The sequence below is a fragment of the Bufo bufo genome, chromosome 1 (genome assembly GCF_905171765.1).
Source record: "Bufo bufo chromosome 1, aBufBuf1.1, whole genome shotgun sequence".
Taxonomy (NCBI): domain Eukaryota; kingdom Metazoa; phylum Chordata; class Amphibia; order Anura; family Bufonidae; genus Bufo; species Bufo bufo.
This window is the reverse complement of record NC_053389.1, coordinates 239,317,777-239,330,766: the sequence shown is the minus strand read 5'-3', so window position 1 is coordinate 239,330,766 and position 12,990 is coordinate 239,317,777. Positions and strand designations below refer to the sequence as shown.

The 12,990-nt window shown below is 47.7% G+C and overlaps 1 protein-coding gene across 7 annotated transcripts in view; it reads right to left on the bottom strand.

Annotated features, from left to right (window-relative positions):
• C2CD5 (C2 calcium dependent domain containing 5) overlaps window positions 1-12,712 on the bottom strand; it is an 83,390-nt gene extending 70,678 nt beyond the window's left edge. For 6 of the 7 annotated variants that reach the window (XM_040437600.1, XM_040437618.1, XM_040437626.1 and 3 more), the window contains exons 1-6: window positions 12,643-12,712; window positions 12,129-12,239; window positions 9,226-9,312; window positions 7,719-7,890; window positions 5,118-5,213; window positions 1,965-2,120 (exon numbers count right to left, since the gene is read on the bottom strand). In XM_040437600.1, coding sequence (XP_040293534.1) covers window positions 1,965-2,120; window positions 5,118-5,213; window positions 7,719-7,890; window positions 9,226-9,312; window positions 12,129-12,218 — 601 coding nt within the window. In that variant the 5' untranslated portion in view covers window positions 12,219-12,239; window positions 12,643-12,712. The other variant, XM_040437610.1, reaches the window with a different exon arrangement.
• Between the last annotated feature and the right edge of the window lie 278 nt (window positions 12,713-12,990).

The window sequence follows — 12,990 nt, the reverse complement described above, 5'->3', positions numbered from 1 at the left end:
GTGCCAATGAGCGTCAAAACTCTTAGGCTACTTTCACACTAGCGTTCGGGGCTCCGCTTGTGAGCTCCGTTTGAAGGCTCTCACAAGCGGCCCCGAACGGATCCGTCCAGTCCTAATGCATTCTGAGTGGAGGCGGATCCGCTCAGAATGCATCAGTCTGGCAGCGTTCGGGTGTCCGCCTGGCCGTGCGGAGGCAAACGGATCCGTCCAGACTTACAATGTAAGTCAATGGGGACGGATCCGTTTGAAGTTGACACAGTATGGCTCAATTTTCAAACGGATCCGTCCCCCATTGACTTTTAATGTAAAGTCAAAACGGATCCGTTTGCATTATCATGAACAAAAAAAAAATACATATATATATATATATTTTTTTTTTCATGGTAATGCAAACGGATCCGTTCTGAACGGATCTAAGCGTTTGCATTATAGGAGCGGATCCGTCTGTGCAGATACCAGACGGACCCGCTCTGAACGCAAGTGTGAAAGTAGCCTTAACGCATGTGTTTTGGGCCATAAATGGGTATTCCTGTCACAGACAATGGGGGCATATGTCCCCATTGTTTGATAGGTGCAGGTCCCACATCTGGGACCCGCACCTACACCGGGACAGGGAGCAGGAAGAACGGTGGCTGGAGGACCCCAGGTTTCCCGGAGTCTGGCCACCGCCAAGCACTCTCCCCATACAAGTGATTGGAAGCACACTGCGCTTGTGCGGTCACCGCTCCCATTCATTTCTATGGGCAGATGTAAATAGTCGAGCCAGCGCTTGGCTATTTTCAGTGGCCCCTGTGTAGGTGCGGGTCCCAGAGGTGTGACCCGCACCTATCAGACAATGGGGGCATAGCCTAGCGATATGTCCCCATTGTCTGTGATGGGAATACCCCATTAAGTACCAATAATTTTTTTACATTTTTTTTACCACCTGATCATTTTATAAAAAACATTTTTGCCCCCCTAGGGGACTTGTAGCAGCAATTGTTTGATTACTTACATAATGCTTTGGAATACTTAGTATTATTTCCAGTCAGCGTTACATCCTGACCTCACGGCAGAACTAGGGGCCTTTGTTACATCCTCAGCTGCCATGATAATCTACTGGCACCCCACAATCATATCTTGGGCCACCAATGGGTTCACAGAGAGAGCTTCTTCCCTCTGTCAACAATGCAGTAGAATCTAAAAGGTTAACAGCGTTAGCCGTCCGGGCATTGGGACTGGACAGTGCTGCAATCTTCTTCTGAGGCGCTGCCAAAAAAGCTGCAACTTTAGGCCTCATGCACAGGGCCGTGATGTTTTTTGCGGTCTGCAAACCGCGGATCCGCAAAAAACAGAAGCCGTCCATGTTGCTTTCCGCAATTTGCGGAACGGAACGGGCGCCGGCAATGTAAATGCCTATTCTTGTCCGCAAAGCGTGGACAAGAATAGGACATGTTATATTTTTTTAACGGGGCCGCGGAACGGAGCCACGGATGCGGAAGGCACACGGAGTGCTGTCCGCAGCTTTTGCGGCCCTATTGAAGTGAATGGGTCCGCATCCGACCCGCCAAAACGGCAGCTCGGATGCGGACCCAAACAACGGCCGTGTGCATGAGGCCTTAGAAGGAGTCTCATGAATTAAGGGTTAAACAATTGGAATCCACACATGGTGATATAACAGGAGACCTTTGGAATTGCAGCCACAACTGATGACAAGTGCTCATCTCCTGCCAGTTCATTATATAAGGAGAAAAGAGCAGACAAAAAGAGATACATGGAGATCCGCTCACTGTGCCATCCTGATGTGTGAGGACAAACATGGCCACATGACGTGAACGCATGACACCCACCAGCTCAGGTACTGTAGACAGTATTGTACACAGATTATGTCACATCTTCACATGACACTGCATGGAGGCTGTATTCTTTATATCTGAATGCAGCTATTTAGCAGGAGGAAATACACATTGTCTGTACCCACTTACCAGACATCAGGGAAATCAACCGCTGTCGAGCCTCATTGGAAGCTCTTGGGGTCCGGATTCGATCAATCCACTGATATTCTGGATCCTCATTCACCACCAGTTCTTCTACGAAGCCATGGATTACGACTGCACGGTATGACTTAGGAATGGACGTGGCTGGAATGTAGATGCATAGGATTAGGTTATAGGGAAAGTGCTAAAATATACGGTAATCATTTGAATCTGTTCTACAGGCTCAAAATATACACTCCAGATGAGCAACTGTAATACATCCTGGCTGCTAGAGGGCGCTGCATGCATACCACACCAGCCTGGTCACTCAGGTGTAACATCTTCCTGCAGCTATATAAATAACACACAAAGTAATGGAGTCCATAACCGCAAATATAAATCTAGTTATACAGCAATACACGAAAGGGAGATGCATACAACGCATTAGGAAAGTCTTCAGATCCTCACATTTTATGTTACAGCCTCGTGATTTAAAAATGAGAAAGTGATAACAGAATGTTAGAAATCTTTGCTAATTTATTGAAAAGAAAAAACTAAACTCTTGCACTGACACGAGTATTCAGACCCTTTACTCAGGACTTAGTTGAAGAACCTTTGGCAGTGATTACAGCCTCCAGTCTTCTTGGGTATGGATGCCACAAGGTTTCCACACCTGGATTTGGGGATTTTCTGCCATTCGTCTCTACAGATCCTCTCAAGCTCTGTCAGATTGGATGGAGACCGTCAGTGGATTTTCAGGTCTTTCCAAAGAAGTTCAATTGGGTTCAAGTCAGGACTCTGGCTGGGCCACTCAGGGACATTCACAAAGTTGTCCCTAAGCCACTCCTGTGCTGTATTGGCTGTGTGCTTAGGGTCATTATCTTGTTGGAAGGGGAACATTTTGTTCAGTCTGAGGTCCAGAGGACACTGGATCAGGTTTTCATTAAGAATATCTCTTTGCTCATTCAGCTTTCCCTCAACACTGACCAGTATCCCTGTTCCAGCCACTGAAAAACACCCACACAGCATAGTGCTGCCACCACCATGCTTCACTGCAGGGATGGTACTGGGCAGGTGATGAGCAGTGCCTGGTTTCCTCCAGACACGATGCTTAGAATTAAGGCTAAAAAGTTCAATCATGGCTTCATCAGACCAGAGAATCTGGCTTTACAGTCTGAGAGTCCTTTAGGTGCTTTTTTTTTTTTTGCAAAGTTTCATGCGTCTCTTATTGAGAACAGGTTTCTTTCTGGCCACTCTGCCATAAACCCCAGATTGGTGGAAAACCGCAGTGATTCTCCCATCTGCACACAGGATTTTTGGAGCTCAGCCAGAATGCCCATTGGGTTCTTGGCCACCCCTCTTACCAAGGCCCTTCTCCCGGATTACTTAATTTGGCGAAGCGGCCAGCTATAGGAAGTCCTGGTTGTTCTCAATCTTCTATTTAAGATTTATGGAGGCCACAGTGATCCTGGGAAATTTCAGTGAAGCACTAATTTTTTTGTACTCTTCTCCAGATCTCAGTGCTCCAGATGGCGACCAAAATGGTCTACTGACTTTTACCAAAACTTCCTGGAACTTAGAGGTGAATGGAGAGGTCATCATGCTTGCGTAGTTCACTGTCCATTTACTTCTATGGGAGTTCTGGAAATAGCCGAGAGCGCCCGCCGCACATGCGTGGTGCTCTCTTCTTAATTTTGGGGGCCCTGTTCTAGAGAGATAGGTGGGAAACTGCGTGGGCTGTAGCTTAGAAAACCCCATGCTCCTAAGCATCCCAGTTATATTATATGTATTTTAAATTTGGCGACTAAAAATGTCATTTGGTTCCTAAATTTTTCAGGTTAGGAGCCAATGGCTCCTTGATATTTTTTTTTTGTCTGGAGCACTGGATCTACGACTCCACACAATCTTGTCTCTGAGCTCTACAGTCAGTTCTGTCCCCCTCAAGCTTGTTTTTTGTTCTGATATGCATTGTCAGCTGTGATACCTTTTATACACAGAGGTATGTCTTTCCAAATCATGTCCAATCAACTGAATTTACCAGAGGTGGACTCCAATCAAAGACCAACAGAAATGGGAGGCCTCCAGAGCTAAATGTGAAGTGTCAGGGCAAAGGGTCCAATTACTTATGTTCATGCCCAAATTTTTTTTTTTTTATAAATTAGTAAAACATGTCTGAAATTCTGTTTTTACTTTCTAATTATGGGGTATTGAGTGCAGATTGCTTGAGGAAAACTAGAATTTTCTTTTAATTTTATCACAAGGCCACAACATAACAAAAATATGAAAAAAGGGTCTGAAGACTTTCCGAATGCATTGTAAAGTGGCAGATCTGCCAGTAGAAGTCTGGATAGCTGGGCAGCTGTAATCATGGCCTGTATTTACAGCTTATGTTCTCAGAGAAAATCTGTTGGTTTCTTAGAGGTAACAGCAGTAATGTCTATGGGACACAGTGTCCATTCCTTGGGATGGGGCAGCAGGGTATGAGATATGAATTCCTCCATTGCGTACTTCGTGGTGCAGAGGTGTCTGGTAGGTGTTCTTCCTCTATAACGTACTATGGAAAATACTATGGCTATAGTATAGTACTATTAAGTTCATTAATAACAACCCCCCCCCCATTTGGACACAACTTCACAGCTGAACCTGGACATACCCAGAATTTCACCCAGGCAGGCATTTTGTGGAGTTCAGGTGACATACCGGGCTCTCCTTCGAGCTGCCAGGCGGAGGCTTCCGCCCAGCAGTGAGCCCGGTGACGTCACCAGGACTGATGGGCGGGCTTTAGCGCTGCCCTAGCCTGCTAAATGGCTAGGGCAGCGCTAAAGCCCACCCATCAGAGCCGGTGACGTCACCGAACACACTGCTGGGCGTTATAGTAAATAAAAGAGCCCTTGCCCGCGCAGTCGTAGATCCAGTGCTCCAGACTAAAAAAAATATCAAGGAGCCATTGGCTCCTAACCTGAAAGATCCTGCGCAGGGCAAGGGAGAGCATTGAAGCATGAACTGCTCCGATGCTCAAGTCAGGAAAGGGCTGCCTGGGTGAAATTCTGGATAAGTCCGGGATCAGCTCTGAACCAGGACAACTCTTTAAGGACTACTATTCTCATCACACGACCCTAGCAGCAGACTGTGGGACATTGTAAATCTCTTCACATCACTCACTGCAGAAGAACTTGACTCCACACGAAGACTGTCGAAAGCGATTTAGGTCGTTGAACAGATCGACTTTCACCACCACGCTGATCTCACCACGAATCCCTGTAAGAAGAGAGAGACAACAGTGCAAAAAGTCAAAGCTTTTAAGCCAACACAGATACACACATGAGCGCTGCAGCACTACATAGTTACATGTCAAGTCCTACTGTGGACACAGCCCTGAGGTCTTATCAGAAAATCGTCATTTACCTGATGTATCCAGAGCCAGAGTGCATTAGATCTGGCATTGCATGGAATTCAGTGGAAGTGGGAGGAGCCATACGGTAAGGACAAGGATGAGAGAGCTAGAATGGGAGGAGCCACACAGAGGCATAACATGGGAGAAGGCACACAACGACAGGGAGGAGCCACACAACGACTAGGATGGGAGCAGCCATGCAAAGAGCAATAGGGAAGAGCCTAAAAAGGGACTAGAATGGGGGGAGCTACACAAAGAAGCGCAAGATGGGAGGAGTCACAAATAAAACTAAGATGGAAAAAGCCGCACAATGAGGACTAAGGGTGCATTCACACGTCAGTATTTTTACCTTTCCAGATAAACGTTCCTGTTTTTTGCGGATCCGAAAATCTGGATGACATGAGGATGCTTTTAGCATGTCATCCGATTTTTTGATGGATTCATTGACTAGAATAGGATGACGGAACGCAAAATTGGACAAATAGTAGGACAGGGTATATTTTTTTTCCAGGATCCGAATAACGGAACCCACGGAACGGAACGGAATCGGAGAGCACCATGAGTGCTCTCCGATTATTTACGGATTCCATTGAAAATGAATGGATCCGCATAACGTTCCGTTTTTAATCGGAACGGATGCGGAACACCAAAACGGACGTGTGAATGGACCCTAAGACAGGAGGGCCACACAAAGAAGAGAACATGGTAAGAGGAAGAAACACACAAAGTTAGGAAGAAGCATAGAGAGAATAGATCCCGTAAAAGGTGAAGAGCCATAAGAAAAGATGGGAGAAGCCACACAAAGAGGACCACAATGGGAGGAGACACAGTAAGATAAGGAAAGGAGCCATAGTGACAGAAGAGAGGGAATAGAGAAAAAGGAAGGGGCCAGTGAGAAGCCACATAGATGACTGGAGGGTTTACAGAAGAAAGGATGACTGTCCACGTCCAAGAAGCCATGGGGACAGTAGCGCCATAGCTGCTGACGGTGAGGAAGGCTCAGCATGGGCGATTTATTTTCAAGAGAAGCAAGAAGGATTATAGCGCATTTCCATCCAGCACATCATCATACGAGGCTAAATCCACATCTTTAATGTGTCCTTATACTGTAAAAAAACGTTTGATGTCATAGGGACATATTAAAGGTTCTGATTGGTGAGGTCTGAGTGCTGCCCACTGATCGCTAGAATGAGCAGAGATAAGTGGTCAAATAGATGGGCTCAATAAAAATTCTGAATGACGGTGCTTTACAGCAGGGGTTCCATTCACGCCGCTACCACCTAGGGTGGACTTCTAAGGGCTCTTTCACACTTGCGTTGTCCGGATCCGGCGTGTACTCCATTTGCCGGAATTACACGCCGGATCCGGAAAAACGCAAGTGAACTGAAAGCATTTGAAGACGGATCCGTCTTCAAAATGCGTTCAGTGTTACTATGGCAGCCAGGACGCTATTAAAGTCCTGGCTGCCATAGTAGTAGTGGGGAGCGGGGGAGCAGTATACTTACAGTCCGTGCGGCTCCCGGGGCGCTCCAGAATGACGTCAGAGCGCCCCATGCGCATGGATCACATGATCCTTGCGATCACGTCATCCATGCGAGTGGGGCGCCCTGACGTCACTCTGGAGCGCCCGGGGAGCCGCACGGACGGTAAGTATACTGCTCCCCCGCTCCCCACTACACTTTACCATGGCAGCCAGGACATTAGCGTCTTGGCAGCCATGGTAACCATTCAGAAAAAGCTAAACGTCGGATGGCATTAATTCCGGATCCGGCCTTGCGGCAAGTGTTCAGGATTTTTGGCTGGAGCAAAAAGCGCAGCATGCTGCGGTATTTTCTCCGGCCAAAAAACGTTCCGGTCCGGAACTGAAGACATCCTGATGCATCCTGAACGGATTTCTCTCCATTCAGAATGCATTAGGATAAAACTGATCAGGATTCTTCCGGCATAGAGCCCCGACGACGGAACTCTATGTCAGAACAGAACAACGCAAGTGTGAAAGAGCCCTAAGCAGACCTTAAATTGTGATCTTCTGTCAAGTTTCTAAAACTTCTTTTCAGCATTTTCTTATATCTCTTTTTAGGAAAGATGGGTGAGAACTGCTACACCCCCAATACAACTCTGCCAGGGTTTGTTTCCCACTAGTTATATACCAATGTAAAGGGGGTAGGAGGTTATGGTAGATGCTGTTCAGGAATCTGAGAAAGCTAGGTGGAAAACTTTGGAAAGGCTGCAATAGCAGCCATATTGGTTGCCACCTAGTTTTCCCAGGAAACAGATACACCCAGCTGAAGCAGCATTACACAACCTGACAGAAGAGGACGACTCCAGTATGGAGGAGCAGGTGACATCCACATCAGACTGGTTCTCACCATGTATGGTGTCATAGATTGGAAACCATCCGGAGATGACAGTAGCAGCCTCGGTGTACAGTAAAGGGTCTATGTCTATGTACACCTTCCCAATGGCGTCATTGGCACTGTACGTGTCGTGATCCAGTACCGTGATCTGTAAAGGCTCATCCTGCAAATCCTCATCATCAACCTGCAGCAGAGAGAGACAGGGCGTGAGAAGTTAAAGGGGTATTCCGGTGGTGATATGTTATCCCCAACCACAGGATAGGTAGATCAGTGGCGGTCCTACCAATCACAAAAATGGGAACCACGTACTATTCTAAGACCCCCAAAATGAACAGAGTGGCAGATCCATTCATCTCTAAGGAGTTCCGGAGATTACAGTAGGGTTCTCTCGATACCAAAATTTTTATTCAGTTTCGATACCATAAAAAAGTATTGTGATACTCGATACCACGCAAAAAAAAACACCAAAAAAGCTGCGTGCACTGCACCACCAATCTTTTTAATACTAGGGTTGGGGGGAGGGCGCACTTCGCCACCAATGTTTTAATACTGGGGTTGGGGGGGGTGCACTGCGCCACCAATGAAGTTAACTCACTCCTTAATTCAAATAGAGGAGGCGGGTACTGGCTGCAGAATTATATAGCCGGCACCCGACCTCTATGAGAGGTAGCTGCGATTCTCGGCAGTTAACCCCTCAGGTGCCGCACCTGAGGGGTTAACTGCTGCGGATCCCAGCTACCCCTCATAGAGGTTGGGTGCCGGCTATATAATTCTGCAGCCAGTACCCGCCTCCTCTATTTGAATTAAGGAGTGAGTTAACGTCATTGGTGGCGCAGTGGCCCAGCCTTTCCCCTCTCATTGGTGGCAGCAGCGGCACAGGGGGGAGCGACTGCTTCCTCCTCCCTTGTGCTGCTGAGGGAACATGGCGCGCTCCATGTTCTCTGATACTAGGCTGCGCGGTAGCGCAGCCTAGTGTCGGTAAATGGCAAATCCCGGTATCGAACCGATACCGGGACAAAAGTATTGATTGGGTATCGATAATTCAATAGCCGAGACAACCCTAGATTACAGCATTCAACTATTTCCAGAAGTCCCATAGAGAGCAGCGCACTTGCCCAACCTGTCACTCCATTCATTTCAGAGGGCCCTGAGGGGTACAGGTTCCTTGTTCTTCTGACTGGTAGGACCCTCACTGATTTAAAGGGGTTGTCCGGGTTAAGAGCTGTACCTGGAGATACCCACATTTTCACCCAGGCAGCCTCCACCCAGCAGTATGTTATTATAAACAAAAAAAGCGCAGGGTAAGGGAGAGCACTGGAGCATGAAATGCTCTGATGCTCATAACAGGGGGCTGCCTGGGTGAAATTCTGGGTATGTCCGGGTTCAGCTCTGAACCCGGACAACACCTTTAACAATTATTCCATATCCACAGGATAGGGGATAACTTGTCACAATGTCCGGCAAAGGTATCTGAATTTCCATCGCCAGTTGTGATTGGGGTGGGGAAGTAAATGGTCACCTCAAACTTGAACCATTCAGAGTTCCACTGTGGATTGAGGGACTTGGGGTACACATCCGTCTTAAAAGTGGTGTTTGCAAACTTCACCTGAAGGTTAAACAGAAAAGAGAAAAAGGTTAAGGCTTCCTTTCCACATACCGTATTTTTCACTTTATAAGATGCACTTTCCCCCCCCCCCCCAAAAGTGGGGGGGAAATGGTTGTGCGTCTTATAAAGTGAATACTAGTGAGTGCTTCAATTAAGTGCTCACTAGTATACATTAGGTGCCGGGAGAGGGGAGTGAAGCGCTGCAAGTGCTTCCTGTACTCACCCTCCCTGGTATCCCTTCCTGGGGCCGCAGGCGCCCATACAGCGTCAGGACGTAGTGCGCACACTATGACCCGACGCTGCATGAAGTCCAGCACCGGCCAGTGAAGACAGGGAAGCGTGACTTTTAAAGAGACCGCCGGACCCGAAGTGGAGCTGCGGCACTGGAGAAGTAAGAGAAGTTTTTTATTTTAAAGGGTTTCTATCACTTCGTTTCACCTATTTAGCTTTCAGACACTAGCGATCCGCTAGTGTCTGCCTTATCTAACCATCCTAATATAAGAGCTTATTGTCCTGCCGTTTAGCTAAAAAAAATAACTTATATAGATATGCAAATGAGCCTCTAGGTGCTATGGGGGCGTGATTAGCACCTAGAGGCTCCGTCTACCTTAACAAACTGCCGCCGCCCAGCGCGTCCCTCCAGCCCGCCCATCTCCTCCGGAATGCGATGCTCTTCGTATTCGGCGCATGCGCAGTGAATGTCTGATCGCTTCCCTGCTCAGACATCTCCACTGCGCCTGTTCCTCGGAGCACTATGACGTCATCGGCGCAGGCGCAGTGGAGATGTCTGAGCAGGGAAGCGATCAGACATTCACTGCGCATGCGCCGAATACGAGGAGCATCGCATTCCGGAGGAGATGGGCGGGCTGGAGGGACGCGCTGGGCGGCGGCAGTTTGTTAAGGTAGACGGAGCCTCTAGGTGCTAATCACGCCCCCATAGCACCTAGAGGCTCATTTGCATATCTATATAAGTTATTTTTTTAGCTAAACGGCAGGACAATAAGCTCTTATATTAGGATGGTTAGATAAAGCAGACACTAGCGGATCGCTAGTGTCTGAAAGCTAAATAGGTGAAACGAAGTGATAGAAACCCTTTAAGGTTTGATGGGGGTCTGAAATGGAGGGCTGATATGAGGTCTGATGGGGTTCTAATGAGGGTCTGATATGAAGGTCTTATGTAATGCCCTGATATGGGGGTCTCATGTAATGTCCTGATGTGGGGGTCTCATGTAGGGCTGAAATGACTCAGTTTCCCTGCATCGAGGATTCGTTTAAATCACATGACCACGGAGCGTGAGTAAAGTGAAGCTTCTCACGCACCGCTCCGTGGCCTTGCGTTCACACATCGTCAGCGCGCTGGCTGACGCTGTGTGTGACGTTAGGTCCCAGTGCATGCTGGGATGAAGACGCATCTCCTGTGGACTCCATGTGTCAGTGCACTCCGCACTGCCAAGAAAGGTAAGTATAAAGTTAGCAGCGGCGGGGGTACCTGAGATTTGGCAATGGCATGTATAAAGTTATTGGCGGGGAGGGGTTAATGTGGGCACCTGTCATTTGGCAATGGCATGTATAAAGTTATTGGGGGGGGGGGGATAATGGGGGAACCTGTGATTTGGCAATTGCATGTATAAAGTTATTGGCGTGGGGGGGAGAGGGGTTAATCGGGGTACCTGTGATTTAGTATGTATAAAGTTATTGGTGCGGGGGGGTTAATGGGGGCACCTATGATTTGGCATGGAGGGGCTGATCTGGGGGAGTGGGGGACATGGTGGATGGCATGGAGGCACTGGGAAAGGGGGACATCATGGCAGCCAGTGAACTCCGTCAGTCTGTTCCTCCACCGGAACAGACTGACGGAGTTCCCAACACAAGCTTAGATACACATTCTGGCAGTAGAACAGCCTGCTGGAGTACACCGTATTGGGTATAGCCGGATACAACCAGCTATATGCCCTCATTGACTATAATGTGGTCCAAGGCCATCCGGCCATGTTTCAGCATACATGCTGGGTATCGTCCAAAGCTTTTCTTTTTGCTTTTTTTTTGTCCTTACAAAACCCAGATTGAATGCTGTAACAAGGCCGGACCCCATTAGTCAATCGCTGCAGCAGCCGGCAGTATCCAGATATACCCGATATGGTACATTCTGGCTGTTCTTCTGACAGAATGTATATTGCAGCTGTGAAAGAAGCCTTATGTGTGTGCAATTATACCACTGTAATAAATAAAAATATTGTTTTTATAAAGGAATGCGTTATTTTAGGATGTTTTTTTATCAGATTACTCGATTAATCGTAAAAAATAATCAATAGAATACTCGATTACTAAAATATTTGTTTACTGCAGCCCTAGTCTCATGTAATGGTCTGATGTGTTATCCTGTTATGGGTGTCACGGTCACTGCCAGGTGTTAGAAGGTCGGAGAGGCTGTCTGCACGTGATGTCATCTGACAGCCTCTTTTAATTTCACTTTGTAGTTGATGGTAATGACCACACCTCTAGTCACAGTGGTCATTGCTATTTAAGTCTGCCTACTCCTTGTGGTGTATAGCTTCATTTGCAAGTGGAAGAGCTGGTGAGTGTCGTCTCCTTTTTCTTCTACATCAGGAGTTAAGTGTCTCATTCCTTTGTATTTGTTTTGTTTCTCCTGCCATCTGGTCTGAGTCAAGACCCCTGTTCCTTCTGCTTAAGGAAGGGGTCATCTTTGGGCCCTATCACTACCTCAGGGCATTACAGGGTAACTGATAACCGGCAAAACAACATCTAAAAACCAGGGAAGGCTGTGGCAGAAGAGCTTCCAATCTACTCTGACTGACCTCAACAAAGGCATCGGTCAGGTCACTGGCGCGGTCCATCACCGGTAAGTGGCGTCCAGCCACTATCTTGACCTTAAGCTTTCCTGGCATGGTTTATGGTGGCACAGTCACCTGCAGGGGGGGAGGGAAGCAATATATAATGAATAGCGCATACACTGAGGTCACAATAGTCACCCCTGCCCTCCAATGTATACATCAGACGTATGTATCTGTCACCCCCTGTAGATATGTCACATACCCCTCCCTGTATACGTCACCAGAGGCTCAATTTAAAGCACCCCAACACAAATTGGGGCCCCACAGACACCAGGGTCCATATGCAACCGCCACCTCAGTATACAGGTCACCCTCCAGCAGTCAGCACCCATTCACCTCCCTGAATGACTTAGACCACGCCCCCTTGTTTACATCAGTCATATCTACCATCTCCCTGAGGGTGTCAGACACGTCTGCGCATCCTCCACCCGTACATATCAGCCATGGGCAGCCTCCGCTCCGAGGTCACATGACTCACGTTCAGAAGAACCGGACTCCAGGATCCCCAAGGTCTGCGGTCTTGCCACTACTTCCGCTTCCGACCTGTCACGTGATGCTGTGGACGGAGAGCGGGGAGGACCAAGAATCAGAGAGCGCGGAGCTGCAGGGATTCTCCGTCTATGAGAGAGTGATAATATTGGAATGATGAAGACGACGAGAGCACCGAGGACGTACTCCATTCTCCGGCCAAATACTGCATAATACTTCCCGACAGTGAATAACACCCCTGTACAATGTATAACACCTGCATACAGTGAATAATACCTCTATATAATGGATAACATCTCCATACAGTGAATAATACCTCTATATAATGGATAACATC